The sequence below is a fragment of the Lathyrus oleraceus genome, chromosome 2 (assembly GCF_024323335.1).
Source record: "Lathyrus oleraceus cultivar Zhongwan6 chromosome 2, CAAS_Psat_ZW6_1.0, whole genome shotgun sequence".
Classification (NCBI taxonomy): domain Eukaryota; kingdom Viridiplantae; phylum Streptophyta; class Magnoliopsida; order Fabales; family Fabaceae; genus Lathyrus; species Lathyrus oleraceus.
Window position 1 is genome coordinate 481283537 of NC_066580.1, and position 25658 is coordinate 481309194.

At 36.6% G+C, this 25658-nt stretch overlaps 1 protein-coding gene across 1 annotated transcript; it reads left to right on the plus strand.

Annotated features, from left to right (window-relative positions):
- Nucleotides 1–22412: 22412 nt before the first annotated feature.
- On the plus strand, nt 22413–24257 carry LOC127120660 (UDP-glucuronate 4-epimerase 5). The gene has a single exon (XM_051051172.1). The coding sequence runs from the start codon at nt 22722–22724 to the stop codon at nt 24003–24005; it is 1284 nt and encodes a 427-aa protein (XP_050907129.1). The 5' UTR covers nt 22413–22721; the 3' UTR covers nt 24006–24257.
- The last annotated feature ends 1401 nt before the right edge of the window (nt 24258–25658 follow it).

Sequence of the window (25658 nt, forward strand, 5' to 3'; positions counted from 1 at the left end):
GCCTTGTTTTGACGACTTCACCTTTCTTATTGAGCTAATTTTTGAACACCCATCTGGTTCCAATAACATGGACACCCTTTGGTTTCTGAACAAGATCCCAAATATCGTTTTTGGTGAATTAATTCAGTTCCTCTTGCATTGCTAGAATCCATTCATTATCCAGAAAAGCTTCATCAGTAGATGTGGTCTCTATCAAAGATACCAAACCTAGAAGAGTTTCTTCATAAGGTTTGAACGAAGATCGAGTTTTGACTAGTGCATATTTATCTCCCAGGATCAATTCTTCAGAATGAGAAGTTCTTGGTCTACTCTTCTTCTGATGATTTAGACCAAAGACATCTTCTGGCTGAGTTGCTTTTGAGTCTTTTGCTTCAGCATCCTTAGCTTTGCCTTCTGAGTCTTTATCTCCAGAATCTTTATTCATGGATTATGAAAAATTGATCTTTATATCTACAAACTTATCAACTAGCTTTGATTTTTTTAGGGTCAAGCTTATCATTGAATCTAACATGATATGATTCCTCGTCAATTCGTGTCTCAGTGTTAAAGACTATGTAGCCTTTTGAGCGTTCAGAATATCCTAACAATAAGCATGTATGTGCCTTAGAATCAAACTTGCCAAGATTCTCTTTAGTGTTCAACATAAAGTAATCACAACTAAAAGGATAGAAATATGAAATGTTGGGCTTTGTGTTCTTCCACAATTCATAAGGAGCCTTACTCAGAATAGGTCTAATAGAAATTTGTTCTAAATATAACATGTTGTGTTAACTACCTCAGTCCATAAATGCTTAGCCATATCATTTTCTTAGATCATGGTGCGAGCCATTTCTTGCAAAGTCCTATTTTTCCTTTATACAACCCCATTTTTCTATGGAGTTCTAGGATAAGAGAAATCATGGGAAATGCCATTTGTATCAAAAATATTTTCAAATTCGCCACCATGATCACTTCTGACTCTGACTATTTTGCAATCTATCTTTGTTTGCACTTGTGAGCAGAAGGTAGAGAACACAGAATGTGACTCATCCCTGTGTTTCAAGAACTTTACCCATGTCCAACGACTGTAGTCATCAACTATGATCAATCCATACTTCTTACCATTAATAGAGGCAGTTTTCATTGGCCCAAACAAATCAATATGCAGAAGCTCTAACGGTCTAGAGGTAAAAACAACAGTTTTCGCTTTGAAAGAAGTTTTAGAAAACTTGTCTTTCTGACATGCTTCACAAAGAGCATCTAAAGCAAACATCAGGTTGGGTAAGCCTCTGACTAATCCAAGCTTATTTAGATGATAAATCCTTCTCATGCTAACATGGTTCAAACGTCTATGCCATACCCATTACTCCTCATTAACAGACATTAAGCATTTTACGATTTGATCCTCAAGATCATAAAGTTTGCTTTTATAAATGTTGTTCTTCCTCTTTCCGTTAAAAAGTATTGTGTCATCTTTCTGACTAACAGCCTTACATAACTTTTGATTAAAAATGATATCATAACCATTGTCACTAAGCTGGCCAATAGACAATAAGTTATGCATCAAACCATCGACCAAAAGGACATTAGTAATAGAAGGGAGTTTACCATTACCAATAGTTCTAGAGCTAATGATCTTCCCTTTCTGGTTTCCTCCGAAACCAACGAAGCATCTAGGATTAAGTTCCAAATCTTGGAATATATGCCTTCTTCCTGTCATGTGTCGCAAGCATCCATTGTCCAGATACCATGACTGGTGTCTGAACTAAGTTGATAAGGATGTTTGCAACACAAATGATCTTATCCTTAGGTACCCACTTTCTAGGTCCTCTTTTGTTAGTTCTCCTAGAGTTTTTTACAACCTTGAATTTTTGTGCAACAAGATAATCAATGGGAATTTGTGCATGATACTTGGGTTTCAGAACTAAGTTCTACTTCCGTGTTTGTGCAGGTTTCTGTGTCAGTGTAGAACAATCAAGCTCAATGCCAACAGGCACGAAATGCTCATAGAGAGGTTTTGGTTTTACCTTCTGACTTTCATTAGGTTTTTCAGTTTCTATAGAACCTAGACCTTTATTACCATTTTTGCTAACTCCATAGATCATGGAAGCCATTTTAATTTTATTTATGCTTTTAGCCAAAAGGTATTGGAATGATTTGTCATATCTGATGACGTAATCAGTACCAAAAGCTTCTGCAATTATTTCTTCCTCTAGTTTTGAAATTTTGCTTTTCAAAGCACAGTTGTTACTTTCTAAAGAAAATATTTTTTTCGTTTAGGGAAGAAATATCCTTCTCAAGCTCACTACAAGTTTCAGAAACAATTACTTGGACATGTTTAAGGTGTTTGTACCTACTCTGGAGACTGGTCGGTCACCATTTTCACTATGTTTTCGTTGCTTATCCGACAAGAAACAAAGGATTTTGGAACACTTTGTGTGCATTATGGTACTTTTGAAGTTAATTTTAATTTTCTTAAGTTATTTAAGCATTTTATCAAATTTTAGTTTATTTTGTGTTTTTGGGATTTTATGTTTTGGTTGTCTGTGTTTATGCCCTCCAGGTCCACGTAGAAGATCTGACGGACTCAATGCGAGAAAGTGGAAAGTTTCGGCGTTTGAGAAAAGAATATTTTCCAGTTTAGGAGGCTTGACACGGCCACCCGTGTCACCTGACATAGGCCGTGTCAAGAGGAAGGCAAAGAAAGAACAAGCAATGTCCAAGACAGGGGCCTGACACGGCCGCCCGTATCAACTGACACGGCCCATGTCAGGTCACATGGGTGTGTCAGCTAGGAAACAGCAAGACAGATAGCTAACACGGCCACCCGTGTCAGCTGACACGGGCCGTGTCATCCCATGCGCAAACTCTTCCAATTTTGGGGCTTTTTACCCGGGCTTGAGCTGCAAGGATGTTTTGGGCATTTCCAACCTTTGCCAAGGGATTTTTCACTATTTTAGGAGAGTTTCTACAAGAGAATAAAACATCTTGGAAGAAGGAGAACACAGAGAATTGTCAGATGATCGAGAATTACAAAGATCAAGGAATTCAGAGAGCGGAAGATTTTCATGAGCAAAAGCGATTGAAGATCCAAGTTATCTAATTACTTGTAATGTGTATTTTTTATCTTAAATCTATTTTGAACAATATGAGTATCTAAACCCACCAATGCTATGGGGGTGTCCCTGATTTAGATTTATAATGACTTTGAGTTTACGATTGCATTTATAATATTGTTTTTACGGTAATCTTTTAATGTGCTTAATGCTTTCTCTTTCGGACCAATCGAGATTTTTGTATGGTTATCAATTAGGATGGACCGCCATTTGTAAGGTTTTCATCAAATTACTGTGCAGTAGTGTTTACCGTAAAAATTGGTAAACAACAGCTGATCTTCCAAATTAAAAATATTTTGGTTACTTACAGGATCGATCAGATTGATCCTAGGACATGTGCTCATTGTTTTTAGGGCAAAATCTAATGAATGATAAACACTTCGACAAGGTTCGTACTCAAATAACTTGTTAAAGAATACAAAGGAAAAATAATGCAAAGAAAGCAAGGGAAGTGCTAGAAATTAAATGGCGAAGAAGATAAATTTCTAAAAAGAGAAGAAAAGATTGATTAAATTGCTTTGAGTAAAACCATGGTGCAACATCAAAAGTACATTTTCTCAATTTACACTTTCTTTACACACGGGTACTTTGAGTAAGTTGATGAATTTGTACAATCTTGAACACCCATGATCCTAACACTAAGACCTCCTATTTATACCAATCGAAATAACCGCTCCTAACAACATATTCACCAAATTGAAACAAGTGGCACTCTGCATGTATGCAACTGCCTACCATGCCCCACGTATGCTTAACAGATAGATAGGAAAAGGACTCCCTCCCTTATTTGAGTTCAAATCCTGCATCTAAATACCACCAGTGATGCTTTTGTCGAAATATCTCCAAACTGCTAGAAATACTTCTAAGTCCACACGATATCTCTACCCTTGCAACAAGGTATCTTCGACTGGAGTTTCAAATTGTATAGTTTTGTCGAAACATGCAATTTCTTCATAGGAAACTTTTATTCCCTTATTTAATTCCCTTAATCCATATCAGGCGTCGAAATTGGAGCTAACAAATTACCCCCAAAAAATGTCATTTTTCGACACATCGAAGAAAAAGGCATTTTTTGAGACTATGGTTCGATGCCTTTGAATAATTCTTGCATAGCTTCGATGCCACTGATGCTCCAACGTTACAAAAACTATTCATCTTTTTCCAGCTGGCCTGTAACATCAGAACCATCATTACCCTTTTCAAACCATGCACAAATCTTTTTAATCGTCACGTTTCCTAGACCCTAGGAGATCGTGGGATTAGGCCTTAATTACCACCGTCCCATTATGTAATCCTGGAGAGACACGTGTCTCACTCATTTGTCAACCATTAATACTGATTTGAACCGGTTTCTCTTCTAAAAACCTATAAAAGCACATTTCTCACTAATTTCATTCTTTTACGCTTTCTGAAACTTTCAAGCACTTCAACTCTTCATTTTCTTCATAATACCCTAAAAATCCATATCTTTTCTTCTTTCTTCAACCTTTTAACAAAATGGCCAATTCATGCAAAGCCACCAAAGAAACAACTAAGGCTATCAAGGTTTCTACTAAACAAATGAAGGCCTCTAAAAAGATTTCAGACCTCCCTCACTTTGCTGCAATTCCTGGCCCAGTGACGATACGCAACCAACAATATATTCCTGAACTAAAAACTGAAGAACAATGGAGAATTTACGCATCTCGTGTACTCATCCCAATCTCTGTTTCTGGGACAAAACATGCTTTATTAGGTCCTTTGCCTGACTTAAACATTGATTCTAGTACACTTAGGGACTTTTTCCCCACTTATCATAAATGTAAACCCATAGGCCAAGCAAAAAACGTAGGGTTTAAAGGGATACCGCTGCTGAGGAATCCCAATCTTTAACAGATGAAACCATGGACTTAAGGTTTATGAACAATGGCTTTAGAGTTTTCCGAGCAACCCCCTCATTTAAAGATCCAACTGACTATTTAAGTTGGCTAAATAAGATAGAAAAAACCAAATCTCAAACCTGGAAGACATGGGGATTTATGACTTAATCATGTTGTCGAAGGTATGACTGGATTATAGTTTGATGTTGTTAGTTTCTTTCTTGTACTTCTGGTAGAGAAATCACTATACCTTTCACCTCCCTTACGGAATGGTAACACCCACTCTCTTTGACATAGCCACTATCACAGGGCTAAAGCCAACGGGGAATACCTATGACCCAGACGTCGAATCTGATGATTCCATAGCCTTCTCCACCTCTAGGGATGCATACTCAACCCACATAGCATATTACCACGACAAGGATACTTACACCGTCTCTGACGTGGAACATATTGAATTCTTGGCTTTATGGTTATCCCATTGCGTCTTCTGTTCGAAGTCATTACAGGTTGCCAAGAAGTATCTCACTCTGCCGAACCAACTTCATTTTGGTCACAACGTCTGCCTGAGCGAAATGATCCTGGCCAGCCTCTATGAATCTTTAAGTGATGGCATTGCTCAACTGAAAAACCTAGGAGAAAAATGAAATCTCCTTCTCTCTGGTCCTTTCTGGCTGCTGCAACTTTGGTTGAATGCCACCTTTGAGGCAAGTCTTTCTAACAAGAGCCTTGTCAACGAAGAAGTTGAGGAAGTGAAGAATAGAAGGGTCGAAGGAATCCGCTTGGCTCAACTAACCCCCGACGATAAAGGACAAGCCTTTCGACCGACATTCATGAGCTACGTCATGATGTTTGCAAAACATCATGAGTTCACGTCGAACATGGCCCCTTTCGCCACTAGAAAATATGGTCCAGAATGGTTCACAAGACCTTTCCCATATCCCACCAAAAACCAGGAAACAAAATCTCTTTTAATCTGAGAAGCCTTTCTAACTCCAAAACTAATAACCCTTAGGTTAAATCCGTCGAAGAGTCAGGTTACCCTGACTTCTTATCAACCCAACCTCGTGGCTCGACAATTTGGGTTGATTCAGGTTCTCCCAAAATGCCTTTATGACAAAAAAAGCACCCTCCTTCTCTACAATTCAAATCACAATAAAACCACCACCCTTAAACAAATAGCTCGATATACTGGCAGAACACACCTTACCCCAGTTAGCTTCGAGCCGAACTTCCTTTGCACTCCAGAATTTGGAAAGTGGTGGTCACAATATTATGCTGAAGAATTTTATGATATTCCTACATTCACTTAACACTTTAATAAAGATTTCCTCTTTGTGAAGGAAAAAATCAAGAAAGGTACTTACACACATATCAAAGAAATTCAGGCATTCCAAAACTACTTTGAAACTACCTATAGGCCCGATGATCTTAGTCAAATCATCTGCGAGGCAGCCATCACGCTGAAGGAAAACATTTCAAAGAAAATGGAGAATTTAAAAATCCCTTCGTACGTTCCTTCTGAGAAACGATATGAAATGGCTTTCAAAATGTTTCCTCTTAAGTTTCCTCGACTGCCAAATGTTGATTTTGGAGTAGCCCTTGCCCCTCCATTTCCATATTGGTTTATCTGTGGGGATTCTATAAAGATCCTTCGATAACAACCCCAGAAAAAGGTCCAGCAGGTGGTTGCGACTAAGCACACTTTAGACTGTTTCAAAGGACATCTTCATATAGGGATCGAAGATGTTCGCATCGAATCAGATATATATGAAGATGTGGAGTGGGAGGACATTCGAATCACATCTCTCTATTAGGATATTTACTCTTGACTCGTAATAACTGTTCTATTTTTTTTTCTTTTAGCTACCAGAGTTCCCAAAAAAAACCAACGGTTAAGAAGTTGGTTGAAGCAAAGGTTGAGGGAAGTAGCATGACCATAAAGGTACATATTTACATTGCTCATTACTTTTTGTTATATATAATGGCATTACTAACACTTCAATATTTTCATTCAGGTCACTCGAAAACCCCCATACTCCTTAAAAAGTCAAAACAAAAGCAGTTGGAGTCTCTGTTGTGATAGAGTCAGACAAAGAGGACTTATCTCCTGTTTTAGACCTAACCCTCAGGAAAAGGAAGAAGCAATCAAAGGTTGTCGAAGCCTTGAGCTAGCCTCAGGAAAATATTGCCAGAGTTGTGAAACGGCCTGCTCCTCTTACCATATTGGAGCCTACTCCTGAAGAGTTATCGAAGATAGTAGCGGCGCAGGTTGAAAGTGACAACTCCAATCCTAAAGTCGAAAGGGACAAGGTAAAAGTAGACATTCCTTTGTTCTTTCGATTTAGTGTCTTCCATCACTTTAACTAACTTATCTTTCAAATTTTTGGCTTTTCAGGATGGTGCAGATGTTGCCACACAAACAGCAGTCAAATCTCCTTTTGTACCAGTCCTTCTTAATAGTGCTGGCGAACCCACCTACCATCCGACATCTGCAAGGGGTTCAGAGAAAAGATCCATGAGCGAAATTAACCAACCAATTGCTGAGGATCATGAGACTTCGCCACCCAAAATCACCACCCAACACTCCCACACTAGTGGTTCTGATCATGAAATTGACTCAGGTACAGAAACCCAAGTTGTAGTGAACAAAAATGCTATGGTGGTGTACGAATAAGCCCGTGCTGGAAATGACTCTGAAGGTGGTTCGCCTGATGTCGACGGTACAAACAATACTGCTCTGGGAGGCAATGATGACCAAGATGAGGAGATGAGAGAAGAAGAAGAAGAAGAAGAATACCAACCATTATTCCATGATGGACCTGGTGGTGAAGATGATGAGGACCTCAAAGGGGATGATAATAATGGTGAGGGGAATAATGATGATAACATCGAGATAGACGAAGGAAAGCCTCAGGGCCCAACTACTGCTACTCCAGCTGTTGATGTTATTCTTGAAGGCATCATAGCTTCGACGGGAACAACTGGGGGTCTTTCTTCGGAAGAACTAGCATCCCTGAAGCAAAGTCAACCTCTCGAGTATCTAAAAGCTATGCTGAGTAAAAGGGAAAGCTCGTCTGAAAAAAGTCTTAGCAGTTCTACAACATCTGAGGAGCAACCTTCGAGCAAACCTGTGGATGAGGCACTCTCAAAAGTCAAAGAAAAATCTTTAAGGGTGATTTATTCCAACTTTTGTTGGCTGATCCTTTTGCCCTCTTATCCTTGAAGACTCTCCTTAACCAAGTTAATTTACTGGAAGCTTTTCCCGAGGTTGCCAACGTCATCTTTGAATTGGGTATTATGATCGAACAAATTGTTATTGATCATAAGCAATTACCCCAAATCACTAAGGAAATTGAGAAAAAGGTTGGTGCTAAAGTAACTGCTTGAGATGCGGCTATCGAATCGACTAATAAAGTAATGGAGCTAGAGCAAACCAAAGAGAAAAACAGGGCGGAGATCGAAAGTGGTGGACGTGACATTGCCTCTTGGGAAGCCCAAATAAAGGAACTTCAGGCCAAGATCTTTGAAGCCAAAAAGTGCAAAGATGCGCTTTTAAAGTTTGATGACACTTCCATGGCTAAGGAGCTAGATTTTGGTTTGGAGTTTGTCCAAAAAGCACGAACATTAGAGGTAGAACTCACAACTCTTTGGTCGAAAAGATCCATATGTGAGAAATGTCTGGAGCTTCACAAGGCAAAATATCTCCATATGAAGGCTCATCTCCCATTTTAGCTTTAGTCTCTTTTCCATTTATCTCTTCATGACTTTGGTTTTAATTGTACTGATTATTGACCATTTGGGCCCTTGTAATGAACTTAAGCCATGTTGGCAATATTTTTATTACCATGTTGGCTTCGACCAATTCGCATGCAGTTATTCGTTCATTATTTTTATCTCTTGGAGTGCTAGTTTATATATTTTTAAATATTTTCCATTCACTCTCAAGATTCTTTTATCTTTATTAAGCTCCTCGATCTCATAATCACCGTTAGAGAACACTTGAAAAGTTTAAAAAGGACCTTCCCATTTGGGGGACCATTTCCCTAAGGCCCTGTCTTTTCGATCCATTGGAAGGGTCACTTTCCAAACCAAGTCTTCAGGCAAAAACATCTTAACTTTCACATTCTTATTGTAAGGTTTCTCTACTCTCTTCTTCTGCCTTTTCAATAATTCCAAGTCATTATTTCTTAGAGAAAAATTGTGTACCCTAATGGTTTTGTCTAGTGTGTAGCTTTTGCTAATAGGTTCAGATTATGAAGATTTGGTGAGTGACGTCATCAGATTATGGACTTAACACTCTAACTCTGAAGAGATACAAATGTTTGTTTTACAATATTATGTCAAGTTTTTGAACGCTCTTAAACAATGGTTATGATGAATGTTTGTGCTAAACCTTATGACTGTGACTATGATATAAGAGCCTCTGAATATTTGTCAAGCTCTCAAGATTTTACGCTCTCGAGATCTAAACACCAAGTTCTAAAAAATCTGAAGACAAGGTTTTGAAGACTCTGAAGACAAGGTTCTGAAGACTCTCTACTCAGTCTTGATCCATCTAAACATGTTTCAATAACATTTATTCATAAGCCTCTAAAGATTAAAAGATAAGATCAAAAGGTTTTACGTGAGAAAAATAGTTCACAGTACAAGTGAAAATGCTCATTCCACTATGCTGATTTTATGGAATAAGGATTGTAATATTGTACCATTTTGTCTCCCACCTTTGCAGACCGTTATGCAAGGTGCCAACTCATTTGTGAAGATTTCCATCCACACTCTCCAACATATCTTTTCATTGCTTGTATAAAGGAGACTTGGAAGAATGAATGTTTTCAATCTCAAACTACTATCTCACAATGCTTTTGTTGAACTGAATATTATTCTTGTGAATGTAGAAAAGAAAACACACATAGAGCTTTTGCTCGTTTTTGTGTGATAAATTCTTTATACTGAAACATGTGTAGTTTGATTTCTTTTAAGCAATATTGTAAACACATTTCTTGTATCTCAAGAAGACATTGACGTGTTGCCTTTGTCTGTCCGTAATCAGTTGATTATAGTGGATTAAGTCCTTGTTACTAAGGAGAAATCATCTTGGCGGGTATATTGGACTAGCTTTATTAACAATGAACTAGGATAAAAATAATTGTGTTAATTTATTTTTGTTCTTGTTTCATATTTGAGTGTTTTTTGTACGAAAAGTTTTGATCTTGGAAACCCAATTTACCCCCCCCCCCCCCCCCCCCCCGCGCGAACTTGTGTTTCTTGTCACATTCACTATTGAATTCCCTTTTATTTCCATGTTAGGGACTTTCTAAATTTCTTGGACGAACGAGTGGTTCATTTTGGCATATCTAGTATTGGCTAACTGAGATAGGACGTTGGCTCGTATGTTTTCCTTCCGAGGTACATGATCTATTTTGAATGCCTTGAATTCCTCTAAATTTCACACAGCTAGTTTGAGGTATTTTTGTAGTATAGGTTCTTTTGCTTGGGCATCCCCATTTATTTTGGAAACAACCAATTGGGAATATGTTTGTATCTTGATGCATTCTACTCCCATTTCTCATGCGAGTGTGATCGCGAAAATAATGGCTTCGTATTTGGCTTGGTTGTTGGTGGTTGGAAACTCAAATCTTATAAATCCTTCCACTGCTAAACCAGAACCATTTTTTAAGATCTCACTCGCACCACTTCCCCTAGTGTTAACACCCATGTCTGATCTGGTTTTGGGGGTATAGGACTCATCTCTGCTAAGAAGTTGGTGAATACCTGGGCTTTTAGTTCTTTCCTTTATTTGAAGGATATCTAGAGTTTGGATAACTCGATGGCCCATTTTGTCAATCGTATGGATAGATCAGGTCGGTAAATAACTTATTTTAAAGGTAGATTTGTTCGTATTACAGTGGAATGTGCGAGGAAATACCGTCGTAGTTTGTGAGATGTTGTCACTAACGCTAGAGCCCCCTTTTCGTTCTTTTGGTATCACATTTCTACCCCTGCTAACGCTTTTGAAATGAAGTATATTCGTTTCTAGTGGGCATCGAATTCTATAATTAATAAGAAACTTATCGCTTCCTCAACAAAAGCTAAATATAGATACAAAACTTCCCCCGGAGATGGTCTGGTAAGTACCGGAGGCGTAGCCAAAGTTTTCTTCAAAGATTTAAACACCTTATTGCAATTAGTTGTCCATTTGAAATCAGTTTTCTTCTTCAACAATTTATAAAAGGGTAAAACATGTTGCGTGTACTTTGAAATAAATATATTCATAGACATTAAAATACCATTTAACCTTAGAACTTCCTTCTTTGAAGTCGGCGAGCTCATCTGAATCACTGCCTCGCTTTTGAGTAAACTTAAAGAAAGCATCTATAAGATTCTTCATTTTTTATCAGGAAGAGAACATGTCAACCTAGTAAAGAAGCTTTTTCTTAGGATGCTAATGACATCTCAACAAGTGTACTGATAATGTCAAAGTAACAAATAGATCTAATCCACAAGGACTGCCTTCAAGCAAGACAAAATGTGTGCAATGTATAGAAACCTAGTAAAAAGAGGGAGGGAGGGGTCGATTTTTAGTGTGAAAAGTAAATAAACAAGTAAACAATATCATGAAAGCGTTCAGATTGTGTACTAAAATCCTTTATTCCTCTATTGTTGATGTTTGATGCCTTGTATGGACAGTCTTATCACTATAACACCACAATGAATTAACAAAGTCATTATAGTCGATCCGTCACGAAATAACTCACTACCTAGTCCGCCAATGTAAGTAATGTTAGGCGATGTATAAAACGTTAATTCTCTATACCACTACTCGGGGTCTCCTATTCCTATTCAACCAGCGTAAGTACAACAATTGCCTTAGGTCCAACACATAGACTAATGGTCAGTATTCCCTATGTGCCCAAGATCATATTAAAAGAGTATCTCACATAAAAAACATTAAGAACAATAAGCAATTGAATGACATTATAGATTAAAAGGTTAATACAATAGTCAAATCAACATAGAACCCAACAATATAGAAATAGGTTCATCATAACATAACATAACCTAGAGGAGTTTAGCTACTCATAATGCAATTAAAAATACCATAATTGATAAATAAAGATAACATATGAAATCCCTTGAAATAATAGCCTCCAATGGCTTCAAATGCTCTAAAAATTACCACTTGTGCTCTCAAAATCGTGTCTTTATCTCCCAATTTCGTAACCCTTGTAAAAGTGCAGAAAACTCCTTTTTAAGTCGTCATAATGGACCAGAACGCGTAAGAAAAGCCCAGAAATGGTGTATATCATATGCGTGATACCTTGCATCGCGCGCGTGATATAGCCATTATGTCACTATCGCGCACGCGATGTTGCGCGTGATTATTCAAGTGGTTGCATGCTTTTGCTCCCTTTTCACTCAAATTTTCACTAAGTACACATTTTTCACACTTAGCTATTTTTTCCTCATTCTTTGGCCAACCTTCTTCATTTTAGTTCAACTTTCACTTGTTTTGCTATTCTTTGACTAAATATATGCAATGACGGACTGTCATCCCAACCCCAAACTTGAATCGTTTCTTGTCCTCAAGTAACTCGCCTACAACTGCACATTTCAACAAACAACAAGTCGCACAATAAAAATCGAGCATCACCAAATTAAATATTTCTTTTACCTTACCATTGTTCTAGCTTCCAACTTCTATCCTGCAAATTCAGAAAACGTCCTCAACATTGACAAGTACTTAACATGTCTCTCTACTCACTATAACTCACTCAATAGGTAGGATGATCTCTTAATCAACATGCAAAATCAATTATACTTATCTTTATCATGTTTTAATAGTGTTCATCATAGAAATCACAACATACATATTAGAGGTCTTTTCAGGTTGTAACTTGGCTTATGTTTGGGTATGATATTTTGAGGAAAGTAGGTTTAAACCTTTGGAGTTAGGTGTCTAGTTCTCCTTCTGTCATCATACCTCTTTATTCCTTTATGACAGTACTAGAGAGTTTTGGTCCTTCTTATAATATCATTCTTTTCTTTTCTGATTTTTATATTTGAAGAAGTGTCTTTTTCCACTTCTTTTTTCACAATTTTTTTTGAAAATTTGGACCATCTTCTCTAGTACCCCAACCCTAAACTTAAAAATTTGCTCACTTCCAAGAGCAACCCCAAACTTAATTTTTTTTCATATACTTTAGGAACTATACTTCTACCTAACTTCAAAGAAAGGGTGGAAATAAAATAGCTTTCAAGTCACATGGCTCAAAGTTAAGGCTCAAATTGGTTAACAATGGATATACCTATTACTACAGGGTGGTTTAAAAAGGCTTAAATTTATAAACAAAAAATTGCCTCAGTGTGTTTCGGTCAAACCAGATAACTTAATCGGAAACAGATCAATCCAGATAAAATAATAATGCATGGATACACTCATAAAGAAAAAAAAGTGAACAATAGAAATATTTGCCTCAAAGCTTACTAGATGAGGTATATGTAGGTTGAGTACAAGTCCGTTGATCCTTTTCTCATCCTTCACCTTCAAGTTTCTAGTTTATATTGTGATGATCAAGTTTATTTTGGATCATTTATTCAATGCTAAAGTGCTAAACTTGTAAATCTGAAAAAGTAAAACAGCTAGAAACTTGTTTACTAAAAACAACATAGATCTTCATGTGAGGGTTACACTTGAGTAGCATATTCCTCTTGAGGATGGTCTTCAATAGAAATAAAGTGAATTCTGCAAAACAAAAACTAATTAAAAATGATGGGTTGCTTCCCATCCATCACTTTTTTTCCATCATTAACGTGACGTCCCAAGCTTAAAACACTTCGGGCGCAAGGGATACCCTCACGCCGGTGAAAACTCATTTTTTAATTCTTTTGTGCACTTCACTACCTTTTTCTTCCAATTGGTAGCATGTCTCTAGTTCCTCCACATATGGTGTCCACTCATATGCATTAAACACCATATTTTGCTTATTGAACTTCAAAATCAATTCACCTATCTCCAAATCTAATTTTTCCTTCCGGTTGCCAAGAATGGGCGCCCGAGAATTACTGACCCTTATGAATCATTTTCATGTCGATCACCACAAATTCCGCAGGGAAGGTCAAACCATCGATATGAACTAGCACATCTTTTAAAATACCAAGTGGATGTGTCACAGATGAATCAACTAAAGCGAGTGTCATGTTGCTCGATATGATCTCTCATATCTTTAAATCCTTAAATTTGCTCAGCGGCATGACATTGATGCTCGATCCTAAGTCACATAAAGCATATGGGATTTTCAATCCACCAATGGTGTAAGTGATGTTGAACTCCCTTGGATCTTCATCTTTGGTGGCACTTTCGGCGGTTCTGTCATCTCCTCTTTCTCTGTCATGTTGACCTGTTCTTGAGTCAACTTCTGCTTTCCACCTTTCAGAAATGCCTGCATAAACTTAGAAAATTTGGGAATTAATTCTAAAATTTCAAGAAAAGAGATACTTACCTGAAGTTGTGTCAACACTTCTTTAAATTTTCCAAACATTCCAACCTCATCCTCATCTACCAGTTTCTTCTTAATTATGGGATATGGTGGTTTTATGTGATCTGGTAAAGGTGGGTTTGATTCATTGAATGATTTGCTTCTTTGTTCTCCTCTAAGGAGAGTTTTTATCTATAAGTTGATCAATGGTGATTCCTTTTTCCTCTTTGTCACCTTGATTTCCACTCTCCACCTTTTCAATTCCACATTCCTTTTTTTCAATGTCATCTTATTTAACTCTTTCGGCTTCACCCTTTTTAGTAACAACCCCAAAATCCGTTTCCATAACCTTGCATGTTTCATTCTTAAGATCATCAACGGTGATATCGATGAATCCCCCACTTGAGCTTGGCAAATCAGCTATTTGTCTAGATAATTGACCAATATGTGTCTCCAAATTCTTGATTGATGCATCATGGTTTTTACTCATAATTTCAAGGTTCTTATTTACATTATCAAAGATACTTTGAGTGACCTTAATAAAATTTTGCAAGGTCTCTTCCAACTGTGGTGGCTTTCTTTGAAACAGATCTTGTTGGCTTTGTTGCATCTATTGGTTAGCATTTGAATTTTGATTATTATTCCAATGAAATTTTGGGTGATCTTTCCAACCCATATTGTATGTGTTTGAATACGGGTTGTTCTTTTGAAAATTATCAAATTAGACCTCCTCACTTGTCCCTTCCAACGAACACCTTTCATTTGCATGTTCTCCTCCACATAAATTACACCTAAGTGCTTGTACATGGTCCGCGTTAGCTTTAACTAAGCTGCTTTCAGCTAGATTTTTATTTAACAATTCAATTTGAGCTAAAATAGAAGTATTGGTATCAATAGCTAACATACCTTTAGGCATACCCACACTTTCCAGCTTGACCGGCATTTCACTTTTGGAACGGTACTCGTTCATAAACATCTTCTTAATAAGGTCTTTTACTTGTGGTTCAGCCATTTGACGGATATCACCTCCCATGGAAGCATCCAATAACATGTGATTTTGAATCTTGAGACCTTTTATGAAGTTTTACATTTGCTCCATATTATTCATGTTGTGATTCTGGCATTTGCGTAAGAAAAGTTTGAATATTTCCCAAGAGTCATAAAGTGACTCAATTTCCTATTGCTCAAATTTCACAATTTCAGTTCGACACTCGTTAAGTTGAGTAGTAGTGAAAAGTATTTCCATGAATTATCCTCCAAGTTTGTATCGTTCCATTTGGAAGGCAAAATAACAAATTTTTCGCCCTTCTAAATAGTGAGAACCCAAAAAACCTCAATTTAACCTGGTCTCCAGTGACATCAGTTGGTTTGCACATTGAAGTTGTTTCATACAAAGCGTGCAAGATGCGCCCATGGGTCTCTAATCGCGTTCCCATCGAACAAGTTTTCTCTTAAACCTGAAAATACATAATTTTTAATGTCAAAGTTAGCACGGTCTGGTGGTACAAACCCTTTTGAAACTTGTCCTTCATCGGTTTGTTTATAGTAATCCCCCATATTTAGGGGTTATGCAGATTCCATTATGACTTCTTATTCAGAGTTAGAAGAACTTGTTAGTTGCTCTTCTTCTGGTATTCCTCCGTCCAGAGCTGCTTCTCTAACTTCTTTTTTGAGAGCACATGCAGTTCTTTCAATTTCTGGATCCAATGGTATTAATGTTGATCCCGAATTGCGCATACAAAAACATAAAATACATCAGTAGCACTATGATAAACAAGAAAATAAAACAAAAATTAAAAGACTATAAAAATAAAAAATTGCATAAATGTCGCTTTGTTGAAAAATCAACAGTCCCCGGTAACAACACCAAAAAATTGATGACCTCTCGGCAAGTGTACTGATAATGTCGAAGTAATAAAAAGATTGAATCCACTGGGACTGCCTTCAAGCAAGACAAAATGTGTGTAATGTATAGAAAAGTAGTAAAAATGGGGGTCGAGTTTCAATGCAAAAAGTAAATAAACGAGTAAACAATATCATCAAAGCAGTCAGATTATGTTCTAGAATCACTTATTCCTCTATTGTTGATGTTTGATGCCTTGTATGAATGGTCTTATCACTATAACACCACGGCGAATTAATAAACCGTTATAGTCGATCCCTTACGAAATAACTCACTATCCACTACTTGGATTTTTCTATCCCTAGTCCGTCAGTGTAAGCAGGGTTAGCCGATGTATAGAACATTAATTATATATGCCACTGCTCAGGGTCTCTTATTCCTATTCAACCAACGTATGTACAACAATTTCCTTAGGTCCAACACATAGACTAATGGTCAGTATTCTCTATGTGCCCAAGATCATATTAAAAGAGTATCTCACATGAAAATCATTAAGAATAATTAGAAATTGAATGTAATTATATATCAAAAGGTTCATACAATAGTCAAATCAACATAGAATCTAATAATATAGAAATAGGTTCATCATAATACAACTTATCCTAGAGGGGCTTAGATACTCATAATGGAATTAAAAATACCATAATTGATAGATAAAGATAATATTTGAAATCCCTTGAAGTAATGGCTTTAAATGCTCTAAAAATCACCACTTGTGCCCTCAAAATTATGCCTTGATCTCCAATTTCGTAACCCTTGTGAAAGTGCAGAAAATCCTATTCTAAAGGTGTTAGAGTGGACCAGAACGCGTCAGAAAAGATCAGAAAAAATGCCTATCGCGCACATGATACCTTGCATCACGTACTATGTAGCCTTTATGTCATTATCGTGTGCGCGATGTTGCGTGTGATTATTCTAGTGGCTGCACGCTTTTGCTCCCCTTTTCACTCAAATTTTCACTAAGTCCACAATTTCACACTTAGCTATTTTTTCCTCATTCTTTGGTCATTCTTCTTCATTTTAGCTCAACTTTCACTTGTTTTGCTCTGATTCTTCTAATGAATATATGCAATGACGGACTATCATCAGATGCTTACATAATATCTTCTAAGAGTCTTTTTAGTTTTTTTGTCTATAAATTGTGTTCTTTCATTTGTTACAATGGCTTGGGGTACTCTGAACCTGACCATTATATTTCTTTTAAAGAACTTTATAACGTCTACTGCAGTAGTATTAGACAATTCCTCGTCCTCGATCCATTTAGTAAAGTTGTCAACCACAACAATAAGATATTCGAGCTGCCTTAACGCCGGAGCAAAAGGGCTAAGGATATTCATTCCCCACTACATAAACGGCTAGGGCCAAATTACTATGTAGAGCTTGGTAGCTGGAGTGTTACATAAGTCATTGTGCATTTGGCATTAATCGCGTATTTTCATGTATTCATGTGAGTCTTGAACCATGGTTGGCCAGTACTTGTCCGCTTTCAGAATCTTTTTAGCCAACGCCCTTTCTCCCGTGTGTTGTCTGGTTACTATTCATGTACCTTCAAGAGGGCGTAATCGTCTTTGGTTTTTCCCAAACCCCTCAGTGTCAGCATGGAAAAACCCTTTTTATACAAAGTTCCTTCGACCACGGTGTATTCCCTTGACCTTTTCTTAAACAGCATTGTGTCAAATGGATCTGTCAGAAATTTTCCATACTTTATATATTGTTGAATAGGGGTCATCCAGGAGGGAAAAACTATGTCGATTATCAACTATTAACTTCCCTTTTACTTCCATGTTGGGGAATTTCTTGATTTATTGGAGGAGCAAGTGTTTGACTCCGGGATTTCTAGTATTAGCTAAGCAGGATAGGAATCGTGTGTTTTCCTCCCGAGGTACATGATCTATTCTGAATACCTTGATTTCGGATAGCTTTCCCAACACTAGTTTGAGGTATTTTGGGAGTAAATGGTCCTTTTCTTGGGCATCCCCGTTATTTTGGAAACAATCAAATAGGAATTTGTTCTTATCTTGATGCATTATGCTCCCATTTCTCCCGCGAGTATGATCCTAGCAATAACGACTTCGTATTCGACTTGGTTGTTGGTGGTTGGAAACTTAAATCTTACACATACTTCAACTATTAAACCATAACCATTTTCTAAGATCACACTTACGCCACTTCCCCTACTTGTAGATGATCTGCCGGTGAAGAACACCCATGTATGGTCTGGTTCTAGGGGTATATGAGTCATCTCTACTAAGAAGTTGGTGAGTACCTAGGCTTTCAGAGATTTCCTTGCTTTGAAGGATGAAATTGAATAACTCAAATGCCCACTTCGTCAATCGTATGGCTAGATTAGGACAATAAAGCATCTATTTTAGAGGTATATATGTTCGTATTACAATGGAATGTGCAAGGAAATATCGTCGCAGTTTGTGATATATTGTCACTAATACTAGCATCATTTTTAATCTCCTGGTATTGCGTTTCTTCCTATACTAATGCTTTTGAAATGAAGCATATCGGTTTTGGGTGGGCGTCAGATTCTCTAATTAATACAACACTTACTGCTTCCTTGGAAACACCTAAACATAAATACAAACCTTCTCCTAGAGATGGTTTGGTAAGTACCAGGGGTATAGCAAAAGTTTCCTTTAAATATGTAAATGCCTCCTCGCAATTAGTTATCCATTCGAAATTGGTTTTCTTCTTCAACAGTCAATAAAAAGGTAACGCATGTTGTGCATACTTTGAAATAAATTTATTCAATGCGGTTAGAATACTGTTTAACCTTTGAACTTCCTTTTTTGAAGTCAACGAGCTCATCTGAATCATTGTCTTGCATTTGTCGGGGTTTGCTTCAATTCCCCGCTCGGTCAAATAGAAATATAAGAATTTACCCGCCCTTCATCTTGAAAGTACCTTTTTCCAGGTTGAGGCACATACTATACTGTCGGACTCTTTTGAACACCTGTTGAACGTGTTAAGCATGGAGTTCCTCTTAATCACATTTTACGATCATATCATCCATGTAAACTTCCAGCGTTTCCCCTATCTCTTCTTGGAAGATCTCATTAATCATTCTTTTATAGGTTGCACCAAAAAAATTGAATCCAAATGGAATGACAATGTATTGATAGTTCCCTTGCTCCGTCATAAAGGAATTTTTTATTTTGCCAGGTTTGTACATAGGTATCTGGTTGTACCCCGAATAAGCATCAATGAAAGAAAGTAATAAGTACCCCACAGAATTTTCTACCAATTTACTATTGTTTGGGAGCATATAAGAATCTTTCAAGAAGGCCCTTTTAAGATTTGTATAGTCGACGCACGTCCTTCATTTCTTTGAGGCCTTTTTCACTAACACGATGTTGGACAGCCAATCTGTATATTTTGCCTCGGAAATAAATTGAGTCTTTAATAGGCCTTGAACCGTGCTAGCAGTGACCTCGGCCTTTTCAGAAGATTGTCTCCTCCAACACTGGGAAACATAACGAGCCTTAATTTCTACATTTAGGTGATGGCACGCTATGCTGGGATCAATGTCGAGCATCTCATGCAGGATTATCACAAAGAGGTCGGCGTTATCCCAAAGGGATTCAATCAATGTGAATCTTACTTCCAAGGGAGGTCAGAGCCTATTTTAACTGACCCTGTGGGGTCTTCTCCGAGTTGAATGTTCTCAAAATCACCATCTGTCATCGACCAAACCTCGTCATCTCGAGCGTCCAGGTCGAATCCCCCATGATTTGTCATCTCCCCCCGAATGGTTGAATTTTTGAATGCTAGTAGATCTCCTTCATCATATGAATTGAGATCCATATTTTGGATTCTTTTCAAGTTCATCATATCTGAATAAAGGATATCACATGAACTTCCATCGTCAATGAGGAATCTAGTTAGATTGTGATCACCAATGGTGATTGCAAGAATCAGAGGTAGATCATCAGTTGTAATTCCATCGATCTTATCGTGATCTAGGAATCTTAACTCTAATCAATCTATTTTTCTCTGAGTGTCAGCGTCGATCACGAGTATGGAGTGGTTCAATGAATGATGGGTGTTAAACAGTGTGATACCATGGAATTCGTCAATCAGTAACGCTTTCCAAACAGTCAATTTAGAGAACAAGTTCAGGATTCTAGCAATAACGACCAGAATTATTGTCTTTGTTCTCCCTTTTACAGTTACAATCTAATTTTCAGATCAAGATTGATCAGAATGTGAAAATTAGCGGGAATTACATGTCATTTCCCATAGACGGCGCCACGGTTCCACTCAAGAACTAAAAATATATGTTTCAATTTCACGAAGGAACTGGAAATGATGAGAAGTGGATAATTATTGATTTTGAACGGTGACTCTAATCTCCTTTACGGCGGTGCAGAGTGGACCTGCATGGTTAGCACTCCAACATCCAAGTATGTTCAAGATTTAAGATGAGCAAAGTGAAATTGGAGATCAGAGATTGTACCTCCTAAGAATGTGTGAATTGTATATATATATATATATATATATATATATATATATATATATATATATATATATATATATATATATATATATATATATATATATATATATATATATATATATATATATATATATATATATATATATATATATATATATATATATTGGGTCGAGTAGAGTGGACTTGATATGGATTGGACTTTGAAAATGCATGTCCCTAATGCATTATGGGAGAGTACCCATATACGATTTTTTGCTTGTCTCTTAAGCTTTCATTTTGTTATTATTGTTTATCGAGTCTCATCTTCAATTGTACATCTTTGGATTAAGTTTTGAATCCAATTGTTTTAGCATGCATAATTTAAGTATTTGCATTTGAGCATGATGATTGTGTTTTAAGTCAATTAGTTGAGTTAATGGAACAAGAACCATATTTCATGTTTGTTCAAGTTATGTGGGAAGTGGAATCTCAAACTATATTTAAAAACTTGAAATTTTGAGATTTCTTGTGTGTAACTTGAATCACTCATAAATCATGAATTGAATCAAATCAAACAGAGGAAAATAAGAAAAAAATTTTTACATCTGTGACTTGAATCAAAATTTTAACTTGATTTAAATCCTACAACACTGTGACTCGAATTATAATTTACACATGATTCGAACCATACAACCAAGAACAAAACAACAACAACTTCCATATTTTTTTTAAAACTCAAAATCTCTTGCAATTGCTTATGTTGTTATCATCGTATGTTATGAAACGGCTAACCACTTCTTACTAGGTATTTATTGGACTATTTCTTATGTGTAACTCATTCTCTCTATCTCAAATTATAAATAACTTTGTCAAAAATATTTGTCATAAATTATAAATTACTTTATAATTTTAATGTAACATTAATGACTTTTTTTCTAATATATTATATTATTTATTTCTTTTTTTTAATTTTTTAAATTTCTATTTCATTTATAATAAATGAAAGACAATATTATAAATTTATATATAATTTATTTTTTATATAATAATTATTATATTTTTTAATTGGTATAAAATGTGAAAAAGGTCTTAAAATTTAAGACCGATGAAATATAATATTAGTATTTTTTTTCTTTTAAAAAACAACAATTTCTTCGTACTTCACCAACTTCAAGGTTTCTATAATAAACATTACTACTGTATTTTTTGAGATATATACTTTTGTCATATGTTTCATAGATAGGTATTTCTACATAGGATCATTACTATTTAGCCTTAAACTTCTGTAATAAATTTGTTTAAGTAAATAGTTATTGAATGATTGAAAATATCAAAGATCTTTTCATGCAACGGTTTTTAACTAGTGAAATTTTAATAGTTAAATTATTTAGAGATTAAAAATAATATAGCATTAGTGAAAACATTATTTAATAAAATTATAATATTTTATCATACTATATTAAATATTTTAAAATTAAATATATAATTTAGCAAGATATACATACATGATTGATAATAGGAAAAGAATATTTTATATTTTTAATGCATATTTTTTTTAAGTAATTTTTTAGTCATTCAATGAAATAATATCAATTTGAATAAATAAAAAATTGATGAGACAAGTCTCACCGAAAGTAACTGAGAAGGTAAGCAAGCGAAAAGTCTAAACGGCAGAAGCGAGCGAAAATCACTCATGAGTACTAACATCTAAACGGCAGAAGCAAACGAAAATCAGTCATGATTAACCTCTACACGCAATAGCAAGCAAAAACAAACACAAACTGAAAAGAATCTACAAGTCAATATAAACTTAAAAGTCAAAACCCTCCAATCGAATTCACAAAATACCCACCCTATCCCTCTTCTTCTCTCTCAACCTCAATTACTCTCAATTCTGAACTTCAACAATTCAGTTAACAATTTTCAATTTCCAAATGTAAAATGGATACCAAAAACACTTTACCATCAACACCTGGTAAATTAAAACCAGAAAAATATTACCCACCTTACAATATCCATCGCATTAGATTATCAAAACTCACACTATACTCTTCAATCTTCCTCGCTTTCATCATTTTCTTCTTCATTCTCTCACCTCCTTCCCCTTCCCCTTCATCACTCCGTACTCACAACCCATGGGGCGGACCCGATTGGGAAAAACGGGTCACTAAATCCGCCCGTCGGAGCTCCGCTTCATCCCTCACTGTTCTTGTCACCGGTGCTTCCGGTTTCGTCGGTACTCACGTCTCACTTGCTCTTAAACGACGTGGAGATGGTGTCATCGGTCTTGACAATTTCAACCGCTATTATGACCCCAACCTCAAACGCGCCCGTCAGAAAGTACTCTCACGCGCCGGTGTTTTCGTCGTTGAAGGTGACATCAACGATGCGAATCTCCTTCATAAACTCTTCGATGTTGTTCCTTTTACACACGTCATGCATCTCGCTGCTCAAGCTGGGGTTCGTTACGCTATGCAAAACCCTAATTCGTATATTCATAGCAACATTGCAGGTTTTGTTAGTCTTCTAGAAGCTTCTAAGTCTGCGAATCCTCAACCTGCGATTGTTTACGCTTCATCGAGTTCGGTTTACGGTTTGAATTCGAAGGTTCCGTTTTCTGAAAAGGATCGGACTGATCAACCGGCGAGTCTGTATGCAGCTACGAAGAAAGCTGGTGAAGAAATTGCGCATGCTTATAATCATATCTATGGTCTTTCGGTTACTGGCTTGCGTTTCTTCACTGTTTATGGTCCTTGGGGTCGTCCTGATATGGCTTATTTCTTTTTTACTAAGGATATTTTGAAAGGGAAACAGATTACGGTGTTTGAATCACCGGATGGTGGAAGTGTTGCTAGAGATTTTACCTACATTGATGATATTGTGAAGGGGTGTTTAGGGGCTTTGGATACAGCTAAGAGAAGTACTGGTGTTGATGGGAAGAAGAAGGGAAATGCACAGTATAGGATTTTTAATTTGGGTAATACTGCGCCTGTTCCGGTTACGGAGCTTGTTAATATATTGGAGAAGCTTTTGAATGTGAAGGTAAAGAGGAAGGTGATGCCGATGCCGAGAAATGGGGATGTTAAGTTTACTCATGCTAATATAAGTAGGGCTCAAAAGGAGCTTGGATACATGCCTACTACTGATTTGGAAGGTGGACTCAAGAAGTTTGTGAGGTGGTACCTTGACTTTTACTCTCCTTTAAAGAACAAAAGTGTTTGGTGATTTGATTTCATGTGTTTTGCTTTTGTTCTGTTGTGCTGCATGATATTGTGTAATGTACAATTCCCCTGTTTCTCTTCCTTATATGATTGCAATCTGCAGATTCTGTTGGGGAACTGAGGGGAAGAACTAGTATATAGTATCAGGGTCTTTTCTTTTTTTCCTTTAGTTTTATGTTTTTTTCCTATCTATGACTTTTTATGTTAACCATTGTACAGTTTTATTGAGTTATTGAGGCACCGAATTGACTTTTAATGTTCCATCAGTGCAAAGTTTTAAATTTCGGTTACAGCATGATAATGCGTTATGACGCGGTTACAATGGCACTCAAAACCTTTGAACCCCGTCGTTATGATGCGGTTTCACTGATCTCTTGAACGTTGGAAATCCTTGTTCTGTGGCAGTTGTGAGCTGCAATTAAAAACTATATGCATAAATGGTTAGTCAGACCCTATCCTTTCCAAGTGAATTTTGGAATGATTACTCAGACCCTATGCTTACTAAGTGAATTTTTGAATGATTAGTCAGACCTTATGCTTACCAAGTGAATTTTGGTTTATATGATCACCAATTTCTGGAAGTATGGTTAGCCCCAAAACATCTATAGAGCTCTTTTTGGGGTCAATTTATGTTTGGGCTTTGTAAGGTTAAATCTTGCATATCATGTTTTAGGTTTAAACATCGAACTTATTATGCCGTTGTAGATTTAAACCAGTTTGTGTTGCCGGCATGTAATGTCCCTTAAGAACATAATGTTTTCCTCTTGGATATTAGTCTTGTAAATCCTCATTTACATGGATATCTGGCGTGCGTGTTAGTTGATACTGGGAGTGTTTGCCTGTACTGGTATTTGTATAGACTACAGAGCTACACCCAACTCTGTATATAAGCCTGTGGTGACAGTTCAACTTGGCATATATCATTAGCCATACTGTTATTTATGTACTTGTCAATCACTTTTATACATATATGCTGCGACCTTAGAACTTGCTTCGCCTATGCATGCTTGTTGATAAATGGGAGATAAAGAATATTTTTGTTATGAAATGGATGAGAATATATAGTTCAGAATGATAATTAGTGGATATGTATCAGTTCATGTACTGTTGTCATTTAGAGTGCTGTCTATTCTAGATCTGCTGATTTAATTAATTCAATATAAGAAACTGGTTCTTTCTGAGGTGATTCAAATGCAGACTTAGGCATGTTCTAAACAACCATAAATAACTTTGGATTTACAGGCATATTTTTTAGTCAAAAAATTTAAGCATGTAGTGATTCTCGTATCTGAATGAGTCTTCATCATGAATTTATCAAATGGCTATTCCCTAAACAAACCTACGTCTTGAAACCGATGGCGGTGGTAACCGCTTTCCATAACTTTTTTTTCTTATGTTTCTCTCCACTGTAAATCTTTGCTTTCAGGGTGTATTGGTTTTTACGTGGATTTAGATTGTATATCAATGCATTCAAATCCATAACTTCACCCTTACTTGCTATTTCTCAGAGTCCTCGAATAGGCTGCAACTGTTAGTGTATGTTTTGTTCTCCGCCACCCCACCGTTTCATGACATTTGTTTGGTATAGTTTTATTCTCCTCCATCCAACGGTTTGATGACGTGAAAACTAAAAACTTCAAATTTTAGCGTCCAAGTT